Raw genomic sequence first — 25,043 nt, forward strand, 5'->3', positions numbered from 1 at the left:
CCAACAATGATACATGATGATAGTCATATTTTTGGGCATCCAAAGCTAGCACAATATCAGTCTTTTAAATTTTGATAAAATAGGTAGGTTAAAAAAAGATTGTTGCTATTTTACATTGCAGTTTCTTGATTACTAGTGATATTACACATTCTTCATGTTTATCACCTATCTGTATATTGTCATCCATGAATTTCATATTCCTATCACTTATCTACTTGTCTATGGTTTATATCTTTTCTTATTGATTTATGGAAGATATACAGTAGTGTCCTCTTATCGAAGGTATTGCTTTCCACAGTTTCAGTGTTCAACTGTGGTCCAAAAATAATAAATGAAAAATCCCATAAATAAGCAATTTGTAAGTTTTAAACTGCCCACCTGGGACAGGAATTATCTCTTTGTCCAATGTATCCACATTGTAGACGCTACCCATTGTTGCCCTCTGAGTTATCAAATCAACTGTTGTGGTATTGCAGTACTTGTTTAGGTAACCCTTATTTTACTTAATATTGCCCCAAAGTGCAACAGTAGTGATACTGGCATACTGTTATAATTATCTTATTATTAGTTATTATTATTTTATTAGTTATTAGTTATTGTTAGTTATTATTAGTTATCTCTTGCTGTGCCTAATGTATAAACTTTTTTCTGTATAAATGTGTATTTTATTTAAAAACAGGGATATTGAAATATATTTATGTGTTACAGCCCTTACAGAAAAATGACAAGTTTTATAGTCCTTTTATTTGAAATTCAGTGTAAACTGATCTTAAACTATAAATTCATAGTTGTTGGAGTTTGTTTTTTTTTTTTAGTTTAAATGATGTGAAAGCATTTGTTCCTTTCAAAGGCTTCTATGCCTTTGAATGACATATTCTCAGTAACTTATTTGCTGGTAACTAGAGTATGTGAGACTGAGTGACTACAATATGCATATTTCAATAATTAGCTTCCCACTGCATTATAATACATTTCCTGGGAAAGCTTTTGTATTTTTCATAGCCTTTTCACATATCCCTCATTTAAGCAGTCACAGTGTTGCAGTTTTACCTTGTTTCAGAGGGGAAGGCCATCTTGTTGGCATAAGGAGGGCAGAAGATATAATCTGCACTCCAGCCTCTTCCCTACAACCTAAAAGGGAGAGGAGTTGAGGCAGATGGGCTGGGACTAGACTTTTTGGTAGTCACATTATAGCAGATTGGGTAAGAAAGGCTGGTTAGGTTTTTTTAAACTTCAAACTAATAGGACAATGAGGCAAAAGCAATAACCATACCATAATGTTCAAACAGAAGTAGGTTAAAATGTAGTACAGTTATCCCTTGGTTTACATGGGGGATCGGTTCCAGGATCTTCCACATATACCCAAATCCACACATAACTCAAGTCCTGCAGTCGGCCCTTTGGAAACTGAGTATATGAAAAGTCAGCCTGCTCTATAAGTGGGTTTTGCGTTTGGTTAATGATATATTTTTGATTCGTTTATGGTACCCTCTAACAGTTTAAACCCATGTTGTTCAAGGGTCAAATGTATTTACTTCTGGATTATGGGATAATGTGTAAATTATTTTTACTTAGCTACTTAAAACTTTTCTATATTTTCTAAATTTTCTTTGAAGAGCTTTGTTTGTTTGTTTTTAATCAGAAAAACATTCCTTGCATGCCAGTTGTTAGAGAGATGCAAGAGAACAGGGTAAGTACATGGGCAGGCCAGATCTGGCAGGCTGAAGACAAATGGGAACCAAGGCTCATTATGTAAGCCAGAGAGGGGAAACGAAGGTAAGTGAAGCACCAGGCCTCCTCAGCCTATGGCTGTGAAGTATGCTTCACATATACTGGGTTCTTCTCCTTTCGTGCACTGATGGTTTAGGCCAGGTAACAAGAATCCCACTTTGCTTTTTGCTCCATGTCAGTCCTCATGACGTCACTGTTGTGGCATTAATGCATTTCACCATGACTTCTTCATACTGTTTTTGTGCCAGTAACCCTTCTGTTATGTTTTTACTTTCTTCAAATTTGGGTAACTCAACTGCAATGTAGCCTTCAGTGATGGCTTTTCTTGAAGAATAGATGGCTTATGGAGAATGTTTTTCATTCACTTCCATCGAACATCCTCTAACACAACTAGATACAGTATATTCTTCGCCATCTGAGCAGTAAATCTTAGAGAGAGGTGCAAGTTCTGTTAGAAACTGTGCCCCCCACTTAAATTTCCCGGAGACCTTGTTCTGAAGTCTGCTACAGTTGGTACTGATCTGACAGGGAATGCTTTTAATTGTTTTTCCACTCTGAAGAACTGGATGAGATTCTGCCAATGTGATGACACATATTTGATTAGAGTGCTGTGGTATACAGTGGTCCTCACACGATCTTCCTTTGACATCTGCTTTGTACCAGCGAGTGAAGTATTGATCCACGAACAAAGGCACCACCGGCTCTGCAGTTTGGCGCTCAGTAGCCATGGTGACCTCAGGCGCCACCACCCCTATAAATTAAACTTTATTATAGATATGCATGTATAGAAAAACACAATGTATATAAGGTTCAGTGCTACCCATGGTTTCGGGCATCCACTGGAGGTCTTGGAATGCATCTCCCAAGGATAAGGGATGACTACTATATATATATATATATATATATATATATATATATATATATATATATATATATATATATATAGTGTCTACTATATCTATACAGTAGATATATCTACTACATCTATATAGTAGATAGATATATAGTTTATATATCTATAGCGACTACTATATATATAATATATATATTATTCAACTATTTTAAGCACTGCAATATCTTCTTCCAGTTAATGACTTGTCTTTTAATTTCATTGATAGTATCTTATATTTATGTAAATATTACGCTTTTGTCAAATTTATAAAACTTTGCTTTACTGTTTCTATTTTTTGCTTTGCAGTTAAGATATGTCTGCCTACCATGAAGTCATACAGAGAGCCTTCTACACTTCCTTGTAAAAGCTTTAAAGTTTTGCTTTTCATATTTAAATCTTTAATCAAAATGGAAATGATTTTTTTGTGTGTCTGATGGTGACATATATATAGCAGGAATCTGATTTTATTGTTTTGTCCTTGTGGATGACTAAATGTCTCAGCATCATTTATTCCAAAGTCTATTCTTTCACTACTGATCCACAGTGCTATTCTGTCAAAATGTCAAGTTTTCCCACATGCATGAGAACAAAATAACTGGACTATGTTTTCTCTTCCATTGGTTGATTTGCCTTTCCTTGCACTTAATACCAACCTTTATTACCTTCTCTAACTTTGTATAGTAAGTCTTGATGTCTGGTGGGCAAGGCTTTTATGTTAGGGTTTTTTTTTTTTCAGATTTATTTTGACTATTTTGGATCTTCTCCTTTTCCATATACATTTTAGAATCAGCTTATTAAGTTTCTGAGAAAATTCTATTGGCATCTTCACCAGAATCGCATTGAATTTATAGCTCTATTTGGGGATAACGTGTTTTTAGTACTGAGTCTTATTATCCCTAAATATCTATAACTCTTCCATTTATTTCAGCCTTCTTTACTATTCTATAAAGCTTCAGCTTTTTTCCATAAATGTTTTGCACATTTTTCACTTAATATATTCCTACATTAGGTTTGTTTCTTCCTATCATAAAAAGTATCTTTTAAAAATTATATTTCTAACTGTTTGATGTCTGGTTTTAGTTATATTTTTTAAACCCCATATCATAGACATTGTTATTTCATAGAGATCATGTTTGTTTACCTACATATTTTCCAACTGCTTTTCTCACCATTCCTTCTTGCCTCTCAGAACTTGCTTCTGGAATCATTTTTCTTTTTTCGATGTACATCCTTTGCAAGTTCCTTTGGTGAAAATTTATTGTGAGTAAATTCTGTTTTGGTTTATCTGAAAATACCATGTTTTCTCTTGTTCTTGAAAGCTTTACTGGGCAAAATAATATTTTTTTTTCAGTCACTGGTCCACTGTGGCTGGCAGTTGATTTGTTGTTTTTTGTAAGGGATTTCTTTTCCTGGCTGATTTTAGGTTCTTATCTTTGTCTTTGGGGTTCTTCAGTTTTACCACAAGGTATTTTACCTAGCTTTTATAGAGCTCCCGATGATGTCTGCGAATTCACATCTTTTATTACTTCTAAGAATCTGTAGCCATTATCTCATTGAATAATGACTCCCACCATTCTCTCTGTTCTCACTTTCTGAGTCTCCAAGTGTATGTTAAATCATGTCCTTTTTTCTCCAATCTCTTTACCTCTGGTCTACATGTTTACTATAATTTTTTCAGATCTCTCTTCAGGTGTGTATAATCTGCTGTTTAACTCATGCATTGAGTTAATGTTAACTATTATATTTTTAGTTTCTAGAATTTCATTTTACTTAACATTTCTTTCTCATATCTTCCTGGTCACAGTTGCAATACTCATATCCTAGGTCCTTGGAAATTAGTATCTGTTTGATTATTTTGCTTTTTTCTTGGTGGCTTGTTTCCTCATATATTTGGAAATTTCTTTAAGCTGTGAGCTAATATTCATTTGAATGTAATTTTCTGGAAACTTTACAGTCTAAATCAAGGATGTTTTTCTCAAAAACTTTTTTTCTGCTGGGAGAGTTAGTTTGCTGCTCTGGGACCATTTAGCCTCTTTTGGGGTCCACATGCAATTCACGAATCTCAAGTTCAGCTTCCCAAATACCTTGTGGTGAATCCAAATCTCATGATCCCATATCTGTTTACCACACACTAGTTAGGTTATAATTCTTCAAAAAAATTACTGCCTTTGTGATTTTTCTTACTTTCTCATGTGCATTCATGAATATTGACATCTTAATACCATAAAATCAAAAACTTCTGGGCCTGGTTCCTTTTCCGCTGGTAGATTTTTAACCACTGTTCAATTTCTCCAATAGTTACTAGGCTGTTTAGGTTTTCTGCCTTTTATTGAGTCAATGTTTATAATTTATATATTCCTGGGAAGCCATTTTACTTAGGCACATAGCAAATATTTGTTAAATTAATAACCTAAGCACTGATGGTCAATAATTCAATGAAAATGGTCTTCTACCATCTGAAGAAAGTAAGCGACAAGCCTAAGTGGATTGTAAGGATGTGGGAGTTTAAGTACCCTGGTCTTGAGATTAGGCAATGATTCCAACACTGGTCATTGATACCCTGAGGGAGGTTACTCCATGCATGCCTGCTCTATTCCTGGTCTCCATGACGTCACAGTGGAGTGAAACACCTCCTAGAATAGTGTGTCTGGAGCCAAATAATTTTTTTGGAAGAATCCACTTCTATGAACTTAGAAATTTATAGAAAAGATTTATGCAACAGCCATAGAGACAACTCATATTTCACACTGGATTTAAGTAACAACTTGAGAATATCACACAATGGGGCCAGATTCAGACTACATTATTATACCTGAAGAACTGGATGGAGTGATTTGAAGAATTGTGTGTATGGTTTTGTGTGTGTCATGGAGTATGTGTGCGTGTTAGTGACGCTGTCATCTAAGCCTGTAATGAAGAACATTTTAAATGCTTAAAGGTATATTTTGGTTAAAAGGGCTTCAGCATTTGCTCACCATTTTAGTAACTTCTGAACTTCTACTGGGATCTTATCATAAAATTTATGTAGCTTATTTTGGACAATGAACAAAGAAATAATTTGAGTAAGTTGTTGTGGATTATTCAAAGAATTATCTCTCCAAAAACAAGGATGAGTGAAATTATTCTCAAACTGAATTTTTGTCAGGTTAAGCTTCAAAATTCCATGGGGGAAAAAGTTCAGTTCATTCCCATCAACAGTCAGTTTTTCAAGTGATCTGTAAATAAAGGAAATCATACTTTAAACATCAACACATATTCAAGCCCAATCAAAATAGTGAAATTTATGCTATCAAAACATATTATGTGCTATTTTGTGCTTTGACTTTTCATTAACTGGGTCCTCTGGGTTTTTTCTGTGTCAATTACTTCTAATAACCCTTATTATTTATTCAAAGAGAACCAACATAGTACTGATTTTCTTATTTTCACTTGCCTTAATGGTATTTTTGTACAGTCATGTATCTCCTTTCTAATTAGTCCTAGAAGCAGACAGAAAAGAGTCTGTTCATGAGAGACACATAAAAATCAAATCAAAGGCTGGTCCAACTTGTCAAATGTATTAGAGGTGAAAAGGCTGATATCTGAACTGTAGGAAACAAACTGCTGAGGGCCCTCTAGATTCTCATTTACAGTCTAGTTTCACAACTCATATCTACACAGTGTAACTTATTTATGACTCCTGCTGATAACATTAAAATCTGATCAACAAGGGTATTTAAAACAATGAGGCAGGAAGATGGTACCTCAGCTCTCTTTATCCCTCAACCAGAGTTTGACTAATTCACCTCTCATGGTCTGAAAAAGGTGAGCAAGACTCCAGTCTCTGCCACAGTCCTGAATGAGAGAGCTGGCATGGCCACCTTTTTCTTCTGCACAAATCACAAGCCTGGGGGCCGGCAGCAGAGACCCCTGCTCTGGTCTGAATGTTTCTGTCCCCAAAAAATTCAAATATTGAAATCTTCATCTTCAGTTGATGGTATTTGGAGGTGGGGCCTTTAGGAGGTGACTAGATCAGGGCGGGAGCCCTCATGCGTGAGATTAGTGCCCTTATAAAAGAGACTTGAGAGAGCCCTCACCCGTTCTGTCATGTGAGATTAGAGTGAGAAGATGGCTGTCTATGAGGAAGTGGGCCCTCACCAGACACCACATCTGCTGGGGCCTTGATATTGGACTTCCCAGCCTGTGGGAAATAAATTTCTGTTTTTTATAACTGCCCAGCCTATGGTGTTTTGTTATAGTAGCCCAAGCTGAGAAATACAAATTCTATGTGGGCAATCAGAATGAGTGTGGCACACTCTAGGCAAATGCTAGTGAAGGTTCACCACGGCTCACCTGAATAGACATGGTGAGGCTCTCCCTGCTTGAGTTGGTTTACCTCAAAGGACGCACCTGTTTAGCTGCCTCCTTCCCCTCAATGAGTTCTAAGAGAGCTAGGCAGGCTAAACATTTTTTTTTGAGATGGAGTCTCACTCTGTTGCCCAGGCTGGAGTGAAGTGGCCTGATCTCGGCTCACTGCAAGCTCTGCCCCCTGCGTTCAAGTGATTCTCCTGCCTCAGCCTCACAAGTAGGTAGCTGGGATTACAGGCCTCCACCACCACCATACCTGGCTAATTTTCGTATTTTTAGTAGAGATGGGGTTTCGCCATGTTGGCCAGGCTAGTCTTGAATGCCTGACCTCAGGCAATCCACCCGCCTCGGCCTCCCAAAGTGCTAGGATTACAGGTGTGAGCCACTGCACCTGGCTGCTAAGCCATCCTTAAAGCTAGAATAGCTCTGTGTTGAGGCTGCCTTGGCAGCTGAGCACCCTAAGGTGCAGAGAAGCTTCCTCCTCGTCCACCACTCACTTTCTTAGCATTCTGAGTGGTGTTCTGTGACTGCCATTGGACTTGCATGGAAGAAAGAGTGGCCAGAAGAGAAAAACACATAGAACACACAAAGCAAAGGTCCTGGGACAAGCATCTTCTGTGGAGGGATGGATACAAAGTTGGGGAGAGGGGTGGGGAAACAAGATTCAAATACAGCACACACACACACACAGAGATGTTCTGGAACCAAAATGCATGATTTGTAAAAATAAAAAGTTAAGTGGATGAATGAAAGAAGAACATGATCTTCATGGGGATCCAAATTAGAGGCAAAGACAAAGTAGAAGAAATAATTCAAAACAAAATAAATAAATAAATAAAAACCATGAGGAAAAATCTAGGTACCATGGAAGGCAGATCTAGGAGACCTAACATGTAAACAATAGGCATTTTAGGAAGAAAATACGAAACAGATGGAGAAGGACAGGAACTATTTAAACATATTTTCTTAACCAGAAAAGAGAAGTTTGAGCTGGCTGATTCAAATAATTCACTGAATTCCGGGAAAGACAGCTTAAGAAAAAGACAACTTGTAAGCATAATCTAATAAAATTCTGAAAGGTCAAAGATTATGGGAGAATCTTAGTCTTTCCAGTTAAGAAGAAAAGTCGCTTAGGAAGAAAAAAGGATCAAACTGGCATCAGGTGCCTCCCCAGCACCCTGGAAACTAGAGGAGGACACAATGATGGAGGCTACTGTGAAACACGCTGAATGAAAGCTTGTCCACTCACTCAGGACATCATTTATTTGTCAGGGTTAAAGATTCAGAGAAAAAATTACCTATGTATTCCATCTGAGGAAAATACTTAAGGAAAAACGCTAAACAGCCAATGAATCAAAAGAGACACGGCCAGGTTCCAGGTGAGAGGAAAGGAGCGAAACAGCTGTAAACAATGAGTCTTGAAATACATACAGATAAATATAAAAGGAGAATGAACTAAAATGCTTGTAAGATCTAAGTGCTAAATAAACATTCTTTAATAAAAAGAGACATGATGCGAGGAAAATACTAATGAGAATCTGAAACAAAAGTTTCTAAACTATTTCAGCAAATCCTAGATTTGGATAAGGGGAAGATGAGTTTGGAAAGAAAGCATCTTTCCAAAGAAAATAACAGTGTTCTAAAGGTCTCAACGAACAGTGGAAGGCAGCAGTGGGGAGACAGACCATCATGGTGGGGGAAGTAGTTTTTATATTGCCTTTATAAAATATTAAAGAAAATGTGTTTGATTATGAGTTTGGGAAAAGGAAAGATAGCCAATAACAGATTAGGGTAGTACAACAGAATGCCAAAATTAATAAGATAGAAAAAAAGAGGTGGTAGGATCACTTGAGGCTAGGAGTTTGAGACCAGCTTGGGCAACATAGTGAGACCCCCATCTCTACAAAATATAAACAAATTAGCGAGGCATGGTGGTGTACACCTATAGTCCCAGCTATTCAGGAGGCTGAGGCAGGAGAATTGTGAGTCCAGGAGTTCAAGGCCGTAGTGAGCTATGATCATGCCACTGCACTCCAGCCTGGGCGACAGAGTGAGATCCTGTCTCTAAAAATTAAAAATAAAATAAATTCAAAAATTTAAAAACAGAACAAACAGCATCCTTAAAAAATAGGTAGGAAAAGGGGAAAGTAAATAAATAATAAGTACAAAGTAAAATGAATAGCAAAAAATTAAATATGTTGGTCATAATAAATATGAACAGACTGAATTCTCCTACTAAAATATAGAGATTGTCACATAGGAAATTAAATAATTGATTTAAATATTTTAAAAGCAAAGATAAAATTATCTCATTCGGCTAAATGGAAGATTATGTTCCTAGGAAACAAAATAAAATGTAGTAAAACTAAATCAGAACTAACAGAAGAACTTGGTTACACACATTTAGTTTTAAGTTAATGTAAAGAAGTACATAGCTTTTCTCTATTCTGTACTGACAATAATTAGAAACAAGTGGAAATAAGAGAAATATTACATTACATTCATAGTAACAATCACAATCATAAAACACTTAGAAAAGGTTATTAAGAAAAATATGAAGTGAGTCATAAATGCCTATGAAGAACATAAAACAAGATCTGAAAAAAAGAAAAAAAATGTTTTGGAGTAGAAAAATTGATCAAAAATATAAATTCTCCCAAATTTATGAGTAAACTCTATGCAATTGCAATTAAAATTCTAACTTTGTGATTATGTGTGTTGCTGGATGCGCTAGAAATTATACAAAATGATCCCAGAGATTATGTTCTAAAGAGAATAGTTGAGACTATTATTGAAAAATAATCTCCCTACTAGTTATTAAAAATTATTCTGAAGTCACAATCAAAACAGTATAGCACTGACCTAGAAGGACATAGATAAACTTCAGACTTTTATTAATGTTAGAAAGAATGGAAGCTTTGCATTAAAATTATATTTTGTATTATTAGCATTTTGCGTAAATGTATTTCCTCACAAAAAATAAATGAAACATAATGAGAGCCACAGGTACACACACAGACAAATGGACACAAGTAGCTTATCATTCTGTTAAGTAGTCATCTGCACTGTTCTTTAAATAATTTCTGGAAATGTTATGTCTTAAAAATACTGTACACCAATCATTCAAATTACATGTTTGGTAAACTTTGTACTTCACAGATTACATTTTATGGCTATTAAATAAATGAAAGGATCAATTTTCTCTATCACAATCATTATTAAATATATAATTAAGGGGCATATAACTTTCTGTGTACTTCCAAAATACCTGAGTTTCTGAATTTCATTTGGAATAAAAGTAAGTTCATTATAGGAAACATCAAGTTCTTCAAGATAAGACAAGGAAAATAACCTTAAATAGAAAGAGAAAATTAATTGTAGAAATGATTATGTATCATTACTGGGAATAAATAAGGACTTGAGTAAGTAGGCAGGAGTACAGAAACCAGATTTCTAAGGTCTTGAAATTTATATAGACTTCTTTTCATTACAGATCGTATAATTACTATGAAAATTCATAAGAATTACTCATCTATCCATTAAGACCAGTTTGAGATTTTTGGAGTGGCCAAAGCCCTATTTAGAAAAATTTTCATTATCACTAAGATACTTTTTTGTTGTTGTTGTTGCATTAGTTTCCTAACAAATTACCATAATCTGGGTGGCTTAAAGTAACAGAAATGTATTTTCTCACAGTTCAGGGGGCCAGAAGTCGAAATGAAGGTGTTAGCAGGGCTGGTTCCCTTCAGAGGCTCTGAGGGAGAAACTGTCCCTTGCTTCTCCCCCAGCTCCCAGTGGTTGCCTGCCATCTTTGGCATTCCACGGCTTGTGGAAGCATAACTCCAACCTCTGCCTTTGTCTTCACATGCCTTTCTTATAGGGACAATAGCCATTGAATTTGGGGCTCACCCTTATCCAAGTTAGTATAAGTATGACCTTATATTAACTAACTGCATCTGCAAAGTCCCTATCTCCAAATAAGGTCACATTCTGAGGTTCTATATGGACATGAATTTCTGAGGGATGCTATTCAACCCACTACAATTGCATTAAGACTTTTCTAGTAAAATACCTTTGATCTTTCTTTCCATCAAGACAAGTACTTAAAGGTGAGAACCAAAGAATACAAACACTCTGTAAAAACATAGTTGAGCTGTCAGAAGCCCTGACTCCTAGGGGTTGGATGGAAGTGGGAATTGCTTCTTGAAGACTGGAATTGAAGGGCTCAGTATCATAGTCATCATAATCCCTAGTAAACACCCCCTTCTCTGTATGTGCTGTTCTCAAAGACTTTCTTGTTTTCCATGTAAATAAAAGGTGACAAGTTATTTGTATGATTTTTAACTAAGGCATCATGAGCAGAATTTTTCGCCAACTTCTTACTGTCTTAACATGGCATATAAAGGTCCTCATGATCTGGTCCCATGCTACTTGTCCAGCTTGCCTCTCACAATCCCCCATATTCCTCTGTGGTCCAGCATTTATTTGCTAAAATTCCCTGAATTAACCAGTTATCACATATCTCTAAATAACACATAAAATTTCCCCAAGCTTGACTCTGATCATTGTCTTTTCATTTTTTGTCTTGGCTCAGATGTCATCTCTTCCAACAAACTCTTCCCAAATCCTTCAGACTGAGTGAGATGCCTCTTGTGTACTTCTCTGCTTACTCTCTCATAGTACCCATCACATCGTGCAATAAACGTCTGCCTCCTAAAATTATGAGCTTCCAGAGGGCACGGATTCAATTTCATATTTCTATACATCCAGTGCCTTACATAGTGTCTAGCACATCGTAAGTGCTGAGTAAATCATAACTGAATGAAAGGAATGGTGACCCCAGTTAATTTAAAATAATTTGCTCTGAGAAGTTAATGAGATTGACTAGGAAAACAAAGGAAATGCCTATTCAATTCAATGTTCATCTCTGACTTCTTATCATCTCTGTAAAGAAAATGTTAATACCATTTGCTCTATCTTTCAATTCAATATCGTATCATTTTCTTGCCTCAGGCAGTTTCTGGAGTCATTCTATCTTCCCTTATTACTTTGGCTCTGGCAACCTAGTTTGGTTCCAGGCTTTCACTATGGATGACATATTCCTGCTGATTGTGAGATGTAACAGGTGTAGGCAGCACTGAGGAAGCTGAATAGGTTCTAGAGTTGAAATTTATGTCATCTATATATGATTTTTACAGAGAAAATCTGTTTAGACAGCCTGTTTGGTCTGATACTCTATGTCCCACCAGTACCAAATCTATCACATTTTTTAGGATACGTAAAACTTTTTACATTTATTTCATTGCTTTATTTATTAGCAAATTATTGGCCAATGAGCTGCCTAAACTAGAGCCCTACTGTTAGCTTGCAAGATTAGACTAGCAATAATAATTTCATGTATTAACAGTGATGACCACCACACTGATATAAATATTTATTAAAAGCCTACTATATGGTAATTTAGAATGATCTTTTAACATACCAGTGTAGGATTGTTTTTTACAGGTTAAAAAAATGGAAGCTATAAGAGGTTAAGCAATTTATCCAATTCGGGATGAAATAAAATGTAGCTGTCCCTTTTCATCAGATATGTGGAGGCAAGGTAATTTAATCTCCTTCTTTAATAAATAACAATATGGGGAAATAAATGTGTACAATTTCAGATCTGCTGTTAAGACAGGGCTTTCAAGTAGGCTGTTAGGTTCTTTTTGTTCCAAATAGTTTCTCTTTCCCAAAGAACCTACCTGCCAATTAAAGCAAATTGAGTCAAACAAGTAAGGCAAAGATTTGACTCCCTCAGTTGAAGTAGCTATTTCCTATGTCATTTTTCTCCTGCTATCCACTGAGAAAAAGATAAAGACTTTTTGTTTTAACCTTTGTGACAGTTGTTTCTGCATAACCTCAGGGCATGAGTCTAAAACATGTCTCTGTCCTTTACTTTACTTTACTTCACCCCACCTCCCTGTTTCTCCCTTTTTTATCTTTTCTACAAAAGCTTTGGGAACAGAAAAAAAAAAAAATTTGGATTTTTGAAGTGATTTATTATCTTCATTTTATAAGAGAGTTGAAAAGACAAATCAAAGAGCTTTTCATAATAATAAAGTTCTAAGCATAACATGGGAGTGTTGATCCACTGGCCACTAATAGGAGGCCCCTGTTCTTTCTCCCACAGAAGCTGAGCTTTCCTGCCTCCATGCTGCCTCACACAGTATGCCCTAAGCTGCTCAAAGCAAAACCTTAGGAACAAAAATGTAGCCCTCAGTAAATGTGTGCTTTACTCAAATAGAATTTTTTTCTTTATTAACTTCTAATTTGCCCTATATTGAAACAATCGTTACATAATTTCAAAAATATTGCATATTTTATTTTATTTTAGAAATTTAGGTCAAGGAAAAGAGACACATCTGTGAAAATAATTGAAAGGATTTTAAAAATAATTTACAAGACTTTTTTTTTTTTTTTTGAGACAGAGTCTTGCTCTGTCACCAGGCTGGAGTGCAGTGGCGCGATCTCGGCTCACTGCAACCTGCAACTCCCCTGGTTCAAGCGATTCTCCTGCCTCAGCCTCCTGAGTAGCTGGGATTACAGGCACACACCACCATGCCCGGCTAATTTTTGTATTTTTAGTAGAGATGGGGTTTCACCATGTTGGCCAGGATGGTCTCGATCTCCTGACCTCGTGATTCGCCCACCCTGGCCTCCCAAAGTGCTGGGATTACAGGCGTGAGCCACCACGCCCAGCCAATTTACAAGATTTTCTTACCTAATTTTTGTAACATCCTTGAAGACAAGTATAAGTTTTCTAAACTTTCAGATGGAAACTGAAGTTAAGAGTAGGTCAGGGCCGGGTGCGGGGGCTCACGCCTTTAATCCCAGCACTTTGGGAGGCTGAGGTGGGCAGATCACGAGGTCACGAGTTCGAGACCAGCCTGGCCAATATGGTGAAACCCCATCTCTACTAAAAATACAAAAAATTAGCCAGGCATGGTGGCGCATGCCTGTAATCCCAGCTACTTGGGAGGCTGAAGCAGGAGAATTGCTCGAACTTAGGAGGCAGAGGTTGTGGTGAGCCAAGATCGTGCCATTGCACTCCAGCCTGGGCAACAAGAGCAAGACTCCATCAAAAAAAAAAAAAAAAAGAGTAGGTTAGTGGCTTGCTAGAGTTTATAGCATATAAGGGACAGAGCTTGCCTCTGAAAGTATCTTGCTTTTTCTACTCTATCACTTTGAGTCTCATGAAACTAGAAAGATCTTGTTAGGAATGGAAAGATAACAGTGAAAGTACTCCATTATACTTTTAGTAAAACTTTGAGAAGGTACCAAAATAATATATCTGGGAAAAAATATATATGCATATTTTAACATATGGAAACTATAAGAAAAAGACTAATAATGAAAAGAATTAAAAAGACAATCTTTTAAATACAATGCTTAGCCACCAAAATAAACAACCATTTTTCTATGTTAGGTAATATCTAGAAAAAATATGTATCTTAATTTAAATCCTAACACTAGGGCTTCAAACAAATTGAGTAACCAATTGTTTTATTTAATAAAATACTGTTAAATTATACTTGAACTGCTAAATTTATGTCACAAAGCCCCACTTTGTTCCAGTGTCCCTTTCTCAATAAGGCCTACCTTATCTACCCCACTTAAAATCACACTCTCACTCCCTTTTACTGTTTTATTTTTTCTTTTTCATTATCACTTATTGCCTTCTCACATACTATATAATTTATTTATTACATATATTGACTGTCTCCTCCTGGGGGAATGTGATCCCCACAAAAGTTGAAATCTTTGACTGGTTTTGTTTTAGTTTGCTGTTACTGCCATTAACAAATTGCAACACAAACAGTGGCGTACAACAACTCAGATTTATTAATTATAGTTATATAGGTCAGAAGTCTGCAAAGGTCTCACCCTACTAAAATTAAGGCATCAGCAGGACTGCATTGCTATCTGGAGGCTCTAGGGAGAATCTGTTCTCTTACTCATGCAGGCTGTTGGCAGAATTCAGTTCTTTCCGGCTGTAGAACTGAGGCCCTTGTTTTCTTGTTGGCCGTATGCTGAAGGCCATTCCCAGGTTTTCAAGCTGCCTCATTCCTTGATTCATGACTCCCTTCCTCCATCTTCAAAACCAACAAAAGCAAGTCAAGTCCTCAGGTGGTATCTCTCTGACAAATGCTTCTGCATCCCCCTTCCATTTTCAAGAGCTAATGTGATTTGATTGGGACCACTCAACTAATCCAGAATAATCTCCCTACTTTAAGATCAGCTGATTAGAACCCTTAATTTCATCTCCAAACTTAATTTCCCTTTGCCATGTAATATAACATATTCACATGTTCTGGTAGAATATGAACATCTTTGGGGACCATTATTCTCCCTATCACAGTTCGTCCCTAAAGATTCACATCTATCCCACATGCAAAATACATTCACTTATCTCAATTTCCCGAAAGGTTAACCTTTACAGCATCAACTCCAAGTTCAACATCTCATCTAAATCTCAACAGTCCCATATCTCATCATCTAAATTAGGTATAGGTGAGGCTCCAGATATAACCCATCCAGAAGCACAACTTTTCTCCATTTGTGGATCTATGAAATTAAAGAAACAAGTTATCTGCTCTCAAAATACAATGGTGAGACAGGCATAGGATAAGTTATAGATATTCTGGTTCAAAAGGGAGAAAATGAAAGGTAAACAGGAATTACCAATCCCAAGCAATTTTGAAATAGGACTGAGTAAACTTCATTTGGTTTCAAGGCCTGGGAATAATCAGCAGCAGCTCCCACCTCTGCCACCTGCTTTCCAGTTTCTGCCCTCCTGGCTTCTGGCTCTGTCTTTTAGAATCACAGCTCCACCTTCGGTGCTCCTGGCTTCATCCTCCCCGGTTCCTGGCACCACCCTCTGAATCACCCTCCCTTTTTCATGAAAGTTGGCACACATATTCAGTTGTTTCCTGCCCATGGAATTTTGGAGATCTGACAGCCTTTTTTCATTTCATACTGTCTTTGTCCTTCTTAATACACTCTGGCAACATTTCTATTAGTATAAAATCTTCAAGAGCCTAGTGGGTTTCCCATGTATATCATGGGTATTCATTCCATAAGACAAAAGACCTGTCCACAAATTTCGTTCCTAGTTAATCCCATTTCTATTTTTGACTTTGCTGAAATGGCTGAGGCCATGTGACATGAGGTCATCATTAAAAAGGAATGGAATACTGATATATACAACATGGGTGAATCCCCAAAATGTATGTTGAGTGAAAGATGTCAGACTCAAAAAATCATTTGTTGTATCAATCAACTTTTATAATTTTCCAGAACAGGCGAAATAAGTCTATGATGTTAGAAGTCTGGGAATTGACTAGAAATGTACATGGGGACATTTCTAGGGTAAACTTTCTAGGATAATGGGAATACCCCATATCTTGTTTTGGATAGTGGTGCGTATATTTGTTAAACACTTTAAATCAAATACCTAAGATTTGTGCATTTTATTGTATATAAATTATACCTAAAAATTTTAGAAAGAAGGAAGACTAGGAGGAAAGATGAAAGCATTGAGGTTACTAATAACTATATATATATATATATATATACATACATATATATATTTTTTTTTTTTTTTTGAGGCAGGGTCTTACTCTGTTGCCCAAAGCTCACTGCAGCCTCAACTTCCCAGGCTCAAGTGATCCTCCCACCTTAGCCTCCTATGTAGCTGGGACTACAAGTACATACCACTGTGCACAGCTAATTTTTTGTATTTTTTTGTAGAGATGGGGTTTTACCATGTTGCCCAGGCTGTATGTATTTTTTGTTATAGTAAAATATAGATAACATAAAATCTGCCATTTTAGCCATTATTAAGTGTGCCATTCAGCAGCATTAATTACAATTACAGTATTATGCAACCACCAGCACTATATGTATTTCCAGAACTTTCCCATCATCCCAAACAGAAACTCTATATCCATTGAACAGCTACTCCCAATTCTCCCCTCTCTGCTATACCTGAGCCCCCAGTAACCTATATTCCACTTTCTGTCTCTGTAAATTTGTCTATTCTAGGTACCTTATATAAGCACAATAACACAATGTTTATCCTTCTGTATCTGACTTATTCCAACTAGCATAATGTTTTCGAGGCTCATTGTTGTTGTAGCATATACTAGCATTTCATTCTGTTTTCAAGATGAATAATATTCTATGTATGTATATATCACATTTTGTTTATTCATTAATTAATCTGTTAATGGACATTTGAGTTACCACCTTTTGATTATTGCGAATAAAAACAATTAGGTTTTCCACTGTTTTGTTGATGGACATTTGAATTGCAGACTTTTTCAGGATATTGCAGATAAAACTGCTATGGACATTCCCAAAGAAGTCTTTTTATGGAGGCTAAAATCTACCTTCTCCATCTTACACATGAATGACTGAGCTACTGAAGATAATCAGCAGAAATGCAGATTCGTGTCACCATGAATCCTTGGTTTCCAGTCTCAGCTAAGCCCACAGCATCGTCTCTCAAACATTCACTTTCCTGTGCTCTGTTCTTTTCTGTTCCTCTCAATATCAACACTAAATCATCACAACTTTCTTTAAAACTTCTTTTCAATCATTATTCTTCTTGCTCTCGAAGATTATCTGAAGTTATTTCATAGTAACCTCTCTCAACTGATGCATTATAGGAGCTAAATAAATCTTTGTTGACTAAATGAATTTCCTGTTTTCTTACCCATATAACTATATATTTTACATGTTCATTTTTAGGACCTACCTCCAGTTTTAGGAGATAAGGGTTACTCCTCCTGTTCAAGACCAGAATCTCCACCTGAGCTGATGACTTCTTCCCCTCCCATCTCCTGTGAAATTCTGCATCATCTGTCATCCTTCCACATCTTCAATCTATTCCCTACTGGTTTCTTTCCAACATCCTGTAAATATGCCCGAGTCTTTAAAACACTAACAACAAAAATGTTTCTAAGATCCCACTTTCTCTATAGCTTTTGTCTAATCGCTCTTCTCACATTGCATCTAAAGCTCTACAAAGAATGGTCTACACTCATTATCACCAATTTCTTCCCATTCCATCACAACCCACTGCAAGCTGGCTTTTATTTCCATCATTCCACTAAAACTGTTCTCACCTTTACTCTTACTGAGTTTCTCTATTGTATTTGACACTGTTGGTCATCCTTCTTTTTCAAAATAATCCACTTCCCTGGCTTCCATGATACTCTTGGTTCTCTTTATGCAATTTGAGGCTTTTCCTCAGTCTTTATAATTTCTTCTTTATCTGTCTGTATTTGAAACACAGATGTTTCTCCAGAAATATCTCCAGCACAAAACTCTCCTGTGAGGTTAATAGGTCTAGGTCCAGAATTGTGATGAAAAACAGAAATCTAAAATCAACATGTTAATCTAAAACAAAACCCATTATTTTCCTTCATTCAAACCTCCTCAGCCTTCACTGTCACTCTTGTGCTTAAAAACAAGCAATGGCTTCTCAGTGCACTTTAAATAAATTATAAATATTTTCACCTGACCCTCACAGCTTCATGGGATGTAGTCCCTATCCAACTCGTAAACCTCACCTGGGTTTTACTCTAAGCCATGCTGGCTTCCTGTCAGCCTTTGAGGAGTCCAAGCTCTCATTACCTCACATGTTATTCCCACGGCATGAATATTCTTTTCTTATTCTTGGCCTGGATTTATAAACTTCTGCTTAAATGTCATTTCCTCAGATACACCTTTCTTAATGACTCATTTTTTTTTTCTCCTGACATCATATTGTTCTTTTCAGTCAAAGCCCTTAGAATGTTTTATATTCATATATTCATATATTTATTATGGTGTTTATTAAAATTCCTGTATCCTTCTCTGGATTCTAAACCCCATTAGGGAAAAGATCATGCCCCTTTTCCTTTAACAATCTGAACCCAATGCTTAGGACAGAGCCCAGTATTTAGTAAATACTCAATAAATATATTTTACATGATTGAATTGTTTCACTCTAACTAGAAATCTGGGCGTCACCTTGACTTTTTTTTTTTTTTACTTTGACTCTTCTGTTACTTATAGCCTCTGTGTCTCAATTCTAGATCTTGCAGGTTTTACTTCAATTTCATAACAATTTGTTCCTCCTTCTCCATGCTCACTACCATTGCCTTGGTCCAAGTTCTCTTCATCTCTTGCTTGAACTACTGCAATGGCCTTCCAACTGGTCACCTTTAATTCTGTTTATCCCCTCACATCCATCCTCCACACTGCCACTAGAATAACCTAAAATGTAAGTTTGACTCTACCACTCACATATGGAAAACCTGTAATGGTTTCTTGTTGCATACAGCATAAATTCTTTACCTTAGCTCATAAGGCTTCCTAGATAATCTGGTCCCTGCTTACTGTACCATTTCTTACCACTTGGCATTGCCCTCTAAGCTTCAAAACCAGCAAACTGCTTGTATTTCCCATCTCATGTTATATATGCTGCTTCTTTTCATATACGTTGTAACTTTTCATTGAAGAAATATCCACCCTATCATTGGCCAAACTATCCTTTGTTGTCTCTCCTGTTTAATCCACCTAATTCACACTCAGTCATCTTTGGATCAAATACTACATCTTCCAGGGAACCAACTCTCACCCTTCAGAATGGGTTACATGTAACTCATACATTTTACTGTGTACATCTCCATTATTTTACTTTACTCAATTGTATTCAATTGTCTGCCTTCCTTTTAGGTGGTGAGCTCCTAGGAGCACACAGTATTAACAGATGCTTCATGAACATCTGCTGAATTAATTACAAGAATGAAAGTATAACATTCAAAGTGTATCAGTGCAATTGCTTGTGATGGTAATAATGTCCAAACTCCAGAATTTACATGGAGCCAGAATATCTCAAATATATTACATAATTGTTTGGTTCACTAAATTTCACTCAATTTAATTCAGTTACTGATCTCCAAGTCTCACCACACTCTGTGAGGTCTTCTTTGCTCAGCAAGGTAGAGTTCTGACAACAACCCTTAGATATGAAGAATTCAGCACCTTCATTTTTCACTGTATAAGTGCCCTCCTGGTGAGTTTTCATTGAACAAACTTTGCAAATAAACATTTTTATTATGTCAGAGCTTGCTTGAAGTCTTCTTTAAGGTCAATAAAGTTAAGTTTTCCCCATTATGCTTTTCATTCTTGGCTTTAATATGCTGTCATTCTTCCCCTGATATGCATACATATCCTATGTTATTTAATAAAAATATGCTGCTTTATTTTAGAAACACTAATAGTTTTTAAAAATAGCTTCTGCAAACTTTTTGATTATAATCAACAATTCATACTTATTTGCCCAATATCTAAACAATGAACAAAATGTTGACCTTTTAGTTATAATCACATTTCACTTGCTTTAGGAATTTTTATTTTGTTTAAATGGTAGTTATGATTATTGAAAGTGTATAATTATGATTATAGATTATCCAGTAGGAATTCATGTTTAGATGCTGTATATATACATATATATTTATACATATATAGTTCTGTGTGTGTATATATGTAATTGTATATGTGTTTGTATCTATATAAACAATTACAGATATGTGTGTACACATGGGTTAGTATACATACATATATTACTTTGCTCTCTCCAATGAGAGGGTCTAGAAGGAATGATATACTAATGGTGATGAGGATACCCAACACCCAGATCTTGGCTTTTAAACACTATTTTCTAATAAAAGGAAACAGGATTTCCTTAGAGAAATGGCAGATAGTGTCAGGGCAGGGAAAATGCAGTTTATGTACCGTGGAAAAATCCGGATGAGTCAAACAGAAATAAAATACCCATATGTAACATTCTTACTTCTTTAGTGTTTATTCTTTTTATATATGTAATGTGTAATGTGTGATATGTATATGTATTTTATACAGAAATGCTATAATTTTTTAATATAATTTCTTATTCTTTTAAATAACTGAATGTTTATGAATGTACAATTTGTTAGATCATTAATTACAAACAATACTGAATGAACATCTTTATAAATGAATTTGGATGCACTTCCTTAATTACTATAGATAAGACTCTTATTTTGCAAAGTATTATTCAACTATTTATGAGTCCCTTTCTCTTTGCACTGAGAGATTCAATTTGTTAAACTCTGATTGGAATAAGTATCTTGTTTTGACATTTGGTTAAGGTTTTGGTTTAAAATTTTCATTAGGAGTTAAATAATTACTAGTCCATACGTGGGAAGAAACCCATCTCTTTTATGTCCAAATATCAGCATTCTTATGGAGTTGAAAGGGTCTTAGATATCATATAAGCCAATCTCCTTAGTTTACAGATTAGGAAATTGAGGCCAAGAATGGTTAAACTACTTTCTCCAGATCAAATATATAATTATCATCAACTTTAAAGTCAAAGGTCTAGATTTCCTCACCCCAAATTCAGTGCTCTTTCCATATCCAAAAAGGCTGTCAAGAGATAGGTGCAAGGCTCTCACCCGAACTGCTTTAGATAATTCCTGTTAATTTAACCCGTACTCAGATAACGTGTTTCTAAATGTATAGTCACTAGACCCATATTAATTGCTCTGTATGTAGCTGGTAGGATTGTTTTTAACACCATAAGAAGAAGCGTATTAGCTAATTAGAATAGAATACAAATTACTAAATAGGCAAAAAGCTGCTAGCTGCTTTCAAAGGGGAAATTGATCTTTTTTGAAATTATGAATTATTTTCTGTGTTTATAATCTCAGACCATCAACCTTACCCAACTGGAAGAACAGTAATTAAATTAAAAGCAATGGTGAAAATTCTAAGGAACTCAAGTTGTTGAATTTCAGAAGGAATTTCTTTGATAGGATTATTTCTCAATTTCAGTGTTTGTAAATTTTTAAGACATAATATCTGGGGAACAGAAAAGAGAAACAAACATGAGTGGAATAATAAAGTATGCAAATCATTATTTGTTACCTTTTATAAACTCTCTGAACGAATGTAGAATCATTATAGCAACATTAATTGGCTATATCACGTAACTCAGTAAACACCCTCGGTCAACCTTCAAAACAAGTGACCAGCATTAATAGGTATGATATGGTGAAATAGTGCAACCACTGTACTCATACACCCTTGACTCAAGAATGGTGCTTTTCTAAGTGTGAAAGTTACCCTTTCTGATCAAGCTCACGGTTTCATACGAGGAAATCACGGAATAATAAGGGAGGAAGGAGGTATCTGCAGAACCAGGAAGAAAGGTGGAATTAACCTTAGTGATCAGAAAAGTGTTAGAGATCAAAGCCAGATTATTTCTGACATCACAGTAATTTCTTGTACACTGATTTTTCATGTGAAATTTTAAAAAATAGAATAAACCATTTAAATCTATTATCTTCGTCTTAAATTTATACAAATTTTAAAAAGAAAAACAAACAAATAATCTATGATCTTTACTTGATTAGTATATTTTTCTCTGGTGAATATTAACAAGGTCTTATAGTTCTCTTTAATATTAAATTCAACCTTGTTATCATCATAAAGGTCCAAAATTGGTGGAGTAGAGCAAGTTCATTCTTGTAATCAGGAAGCATCAGTGCTCCAAGTTTGCTTTTCTTTTCAAAATTATTTTGGCTCTTTGTAATCCTTTGCATTTCTATATAATTTTTAGGATCATGGAGCCATTCATATTTTCTAAAGACCCTTCTTGTGTCTTTGTAGGAATGTGTTCATTTCACCTAAGTTATTTAATTGGTTGGTATACAGTTATTTATAGTATTTTCTTTAAATCTTTTTAATTTCTTAAGGTCAGTAGTGATGTTTCTTCTTTCATCCTGGTCTTTAGTAGCATAAGTCTTCTGTCTTTTTCTCTTGTTAAGTCTACGTAAAGTTTGTCAATTTTGTTGATTTTTTAAAAGTAATAACTTCTGTTTTTAAATTTTCTGTTTTTCTATCTTCGATTTCACTAATTTCTGTACTAATATTTACTATCTCCTTGCTTATTCTTTGTTTAGGTTTAGTTTGCCCTTTTTTTCTAGTGGCTTTACATGAACAGTTAGTTTGAGATATTGCTTCTTTTTTAAAAGATTTACATTTACAGCTATAAGTTTCCCTCTGAGTACTCTGTAATGCATCTCAGAAATTTTGGTATGTTGTGTTTTCATTTTCATTTATCTAAAAATATTTTCTAATTTCACTTATAACTTATTCTTTGACCCACTGGTTATTTAGGAGTATGTTGCTTAATTTCCATATGTTTGTGAATTTCCAAATTTCTTTCAGTTTTTGGTTTATAATTTAATTCTATTGTAGCCAAAAATAGACTTTTGTAATTTTTCAATCCTTTTAAATTTATTGAGACTGATTTTGTAGCCTAACATATGATTTATCCTGGAAAATGTTCTATATGAACTCAAGAATTGTGTATTCTGCTGCTATTGGTTTGAGTTAGACCCTAATACATTCCATACAGATTTATTAGGTCTAATTGGTTTATAGTGTTGTTCAATTCTTCTATTTCCCTCTTGTTCTTCTGCCTAATTTTTCTATTCATTATCGAAAGTGGGATATTGAAGTGTCCAATTATTATAGTTGCATTTTCTATTCCTCCAATCCCTTTGGTTTTTGTTTCATATACTTTGGGGCTCTGTTACTAAATAAACATTTGTTTATAAAGTTCTATTATCTGATAAATTGACAAATGTCTCTTTTTATCTCTAGTAACTTTTTTTGCTTTAAAATATATTTTGTCTGATATTAGTATAGTCTCTCCAGCATTTCTATTGTTGCTGTTTGCATGATATATATTTTCTCATGCTTTCGGCTTCAACCTCTTCAATCTTAAGTGTGTTTCTTTTAATCTTAAGTGTGTTTCCTGCAGACAGCGTATCATTGAATCTGTATAAGAACTTGTATAATTTTGTACAGTTTGACTATCTGTATCTTTTGATTGGATTGTTTGATATATTCACATTTAATGTTATTATTGGCATGATTGGATTTACATCTGTCATTTCACTTTTAGCTTTCTATATGTCATATGTTCTTTTAATTCTTCCTCTACTGCCTTTTTTTGCATCAAGTGAATATGTTCTAGTGTAACATTTTATGACTTCAATAAATGTTTTCAGTATGTTCTCTTGAGTTATTTTCTTAGTGATTGTTTAGAGGTTATAATATACACCTTATCAGAATTTACTTCAGATTTATACTAACTTAATTCCAGTGAGATATGAAAATGTTCTTCATACATATTCAATTCCTTCTTCCTTTTTTGTCTATAATTTCTACATATATCATATCCATATATGTTACAGACATAACAATACATTATTATACTTATTACTATGATTTTATGACTGTTTAAGAATCTTAGAGAAGAAGACCAAGTATATGTATATAGAGTTTGCTATATTAATCTTCTTTATTTAACATTTCTGCTTCTACCTTCTCCCATCTGAAACTATTTTAGTGGACACTGCAATTTGCCTGATTCAACCATTTTGAATTTTCCATGAAATCGGTAATAATTTGAATCACCCCACTTACCTCAGTCCCCAGCCTTTTATTCATTGCCTTTATGCCATGCTAACAACTGGGCCTCATTAGCCTGTCCCCAAAACAGCCTCTCTAAGCTTAGATATTACCATCTTCATTGGAATATTTTATCTATAGCTATATAACACAGACCTGCATTTTAATGACAAGTTGATCTCTGTCACTTTAACAATGAGCACTTTATATCTTACAAGTGACTAGCTCTCCTGTCTTCACACATTTATTTTTTAGTGGATGCAGTTTTCTTTGGCAGATACACAAATATTATCTGTATCTACTTAGAAGAAAGGTTAAATTAGTGTGAAGAACTCAGATCGCTATATTCCTTGGGAATTCTTGTCAATTTCTCCTAGTCAAATTAATAAAACTGGTGTTATGTATTAGAAAAGAACTTCTCCAATTGAAAATAAAAACATTATATTATAGAGAAAGTATGGAAAATATATGTTTTCAATACCATCTGATTGAAAGAAGAAAATACATTTGCCAA

General features: G+C 35.1%; 1 protein-coding gene, 1 long non-coding RNA gene and 1 pseudogene across 2 annotated transcripts in view; all 3 read right to left on the reverse strand.

The window, feature by feature from the left end:
* The window catches only part of LRRC63 (leucine rich repeat containing 63), a 65,637-nt gene that overhangs the window by 5,295 nt on the left and 35,299 nt on the right, over nucleotides 1-25,043 (reverse strand). Inside the window, exons 8-10 of the mRNA XM_055359614.2 lie at nucleotides 21,771-21,907; nucleotides 10,239-10,322; nucleotides 5,599-5,838 (exon numbers count right to left, since the gene is read on the reverse strand). Of these exons, the coding sequence (XP_055215589.2) occupies nucleotides 5,599-5,838; nucleotides 10,239-10,322; nucleotides 21,771-21,907 (461 nt within the window). The remainder of the gene's footprint in view (nucleotides 1-5,598; nucleotides 5,839-10,238; nucleotides 10,323-21,770; nucleotides 21,908-25,043) is intronic.
* Nucleotides 1,914-2,459, reverse strand: LOC101124167 (protein Abitram-like; annotated as a pseudogene).
* LOC134756998 (uncharacterized) lies at nucleotides 15,002-18,912 on the reverse strand. Its single transcript, XR_010130568.1, has 3 exons — nucleotides 18,142-18,912; nucleotides 17,772-17,928; nucleotides 15,002-15,105 (listed from the first exon to the last, which is right to left on the reverse strand). It is a non-coding gene; the product is annotated as an uncharacterized lncRNA (long non-coding RNA).

This window comes from Gorilla gorilla, chromosome 14 (genome assembly GCF_029281585.2).
Source record: "Gorilla gorilla gorilla isolate KB3781 chromosome 14, NHGRI_mGorGor1-v2.1_pri, whole genome shotgun sequence".
NCBI classification, from domain to species: Eukaryota; Metazoa; Chordata; class Mammalia; order Primates; family Hominidae; genus Gorilla; species Gorilla gorilla.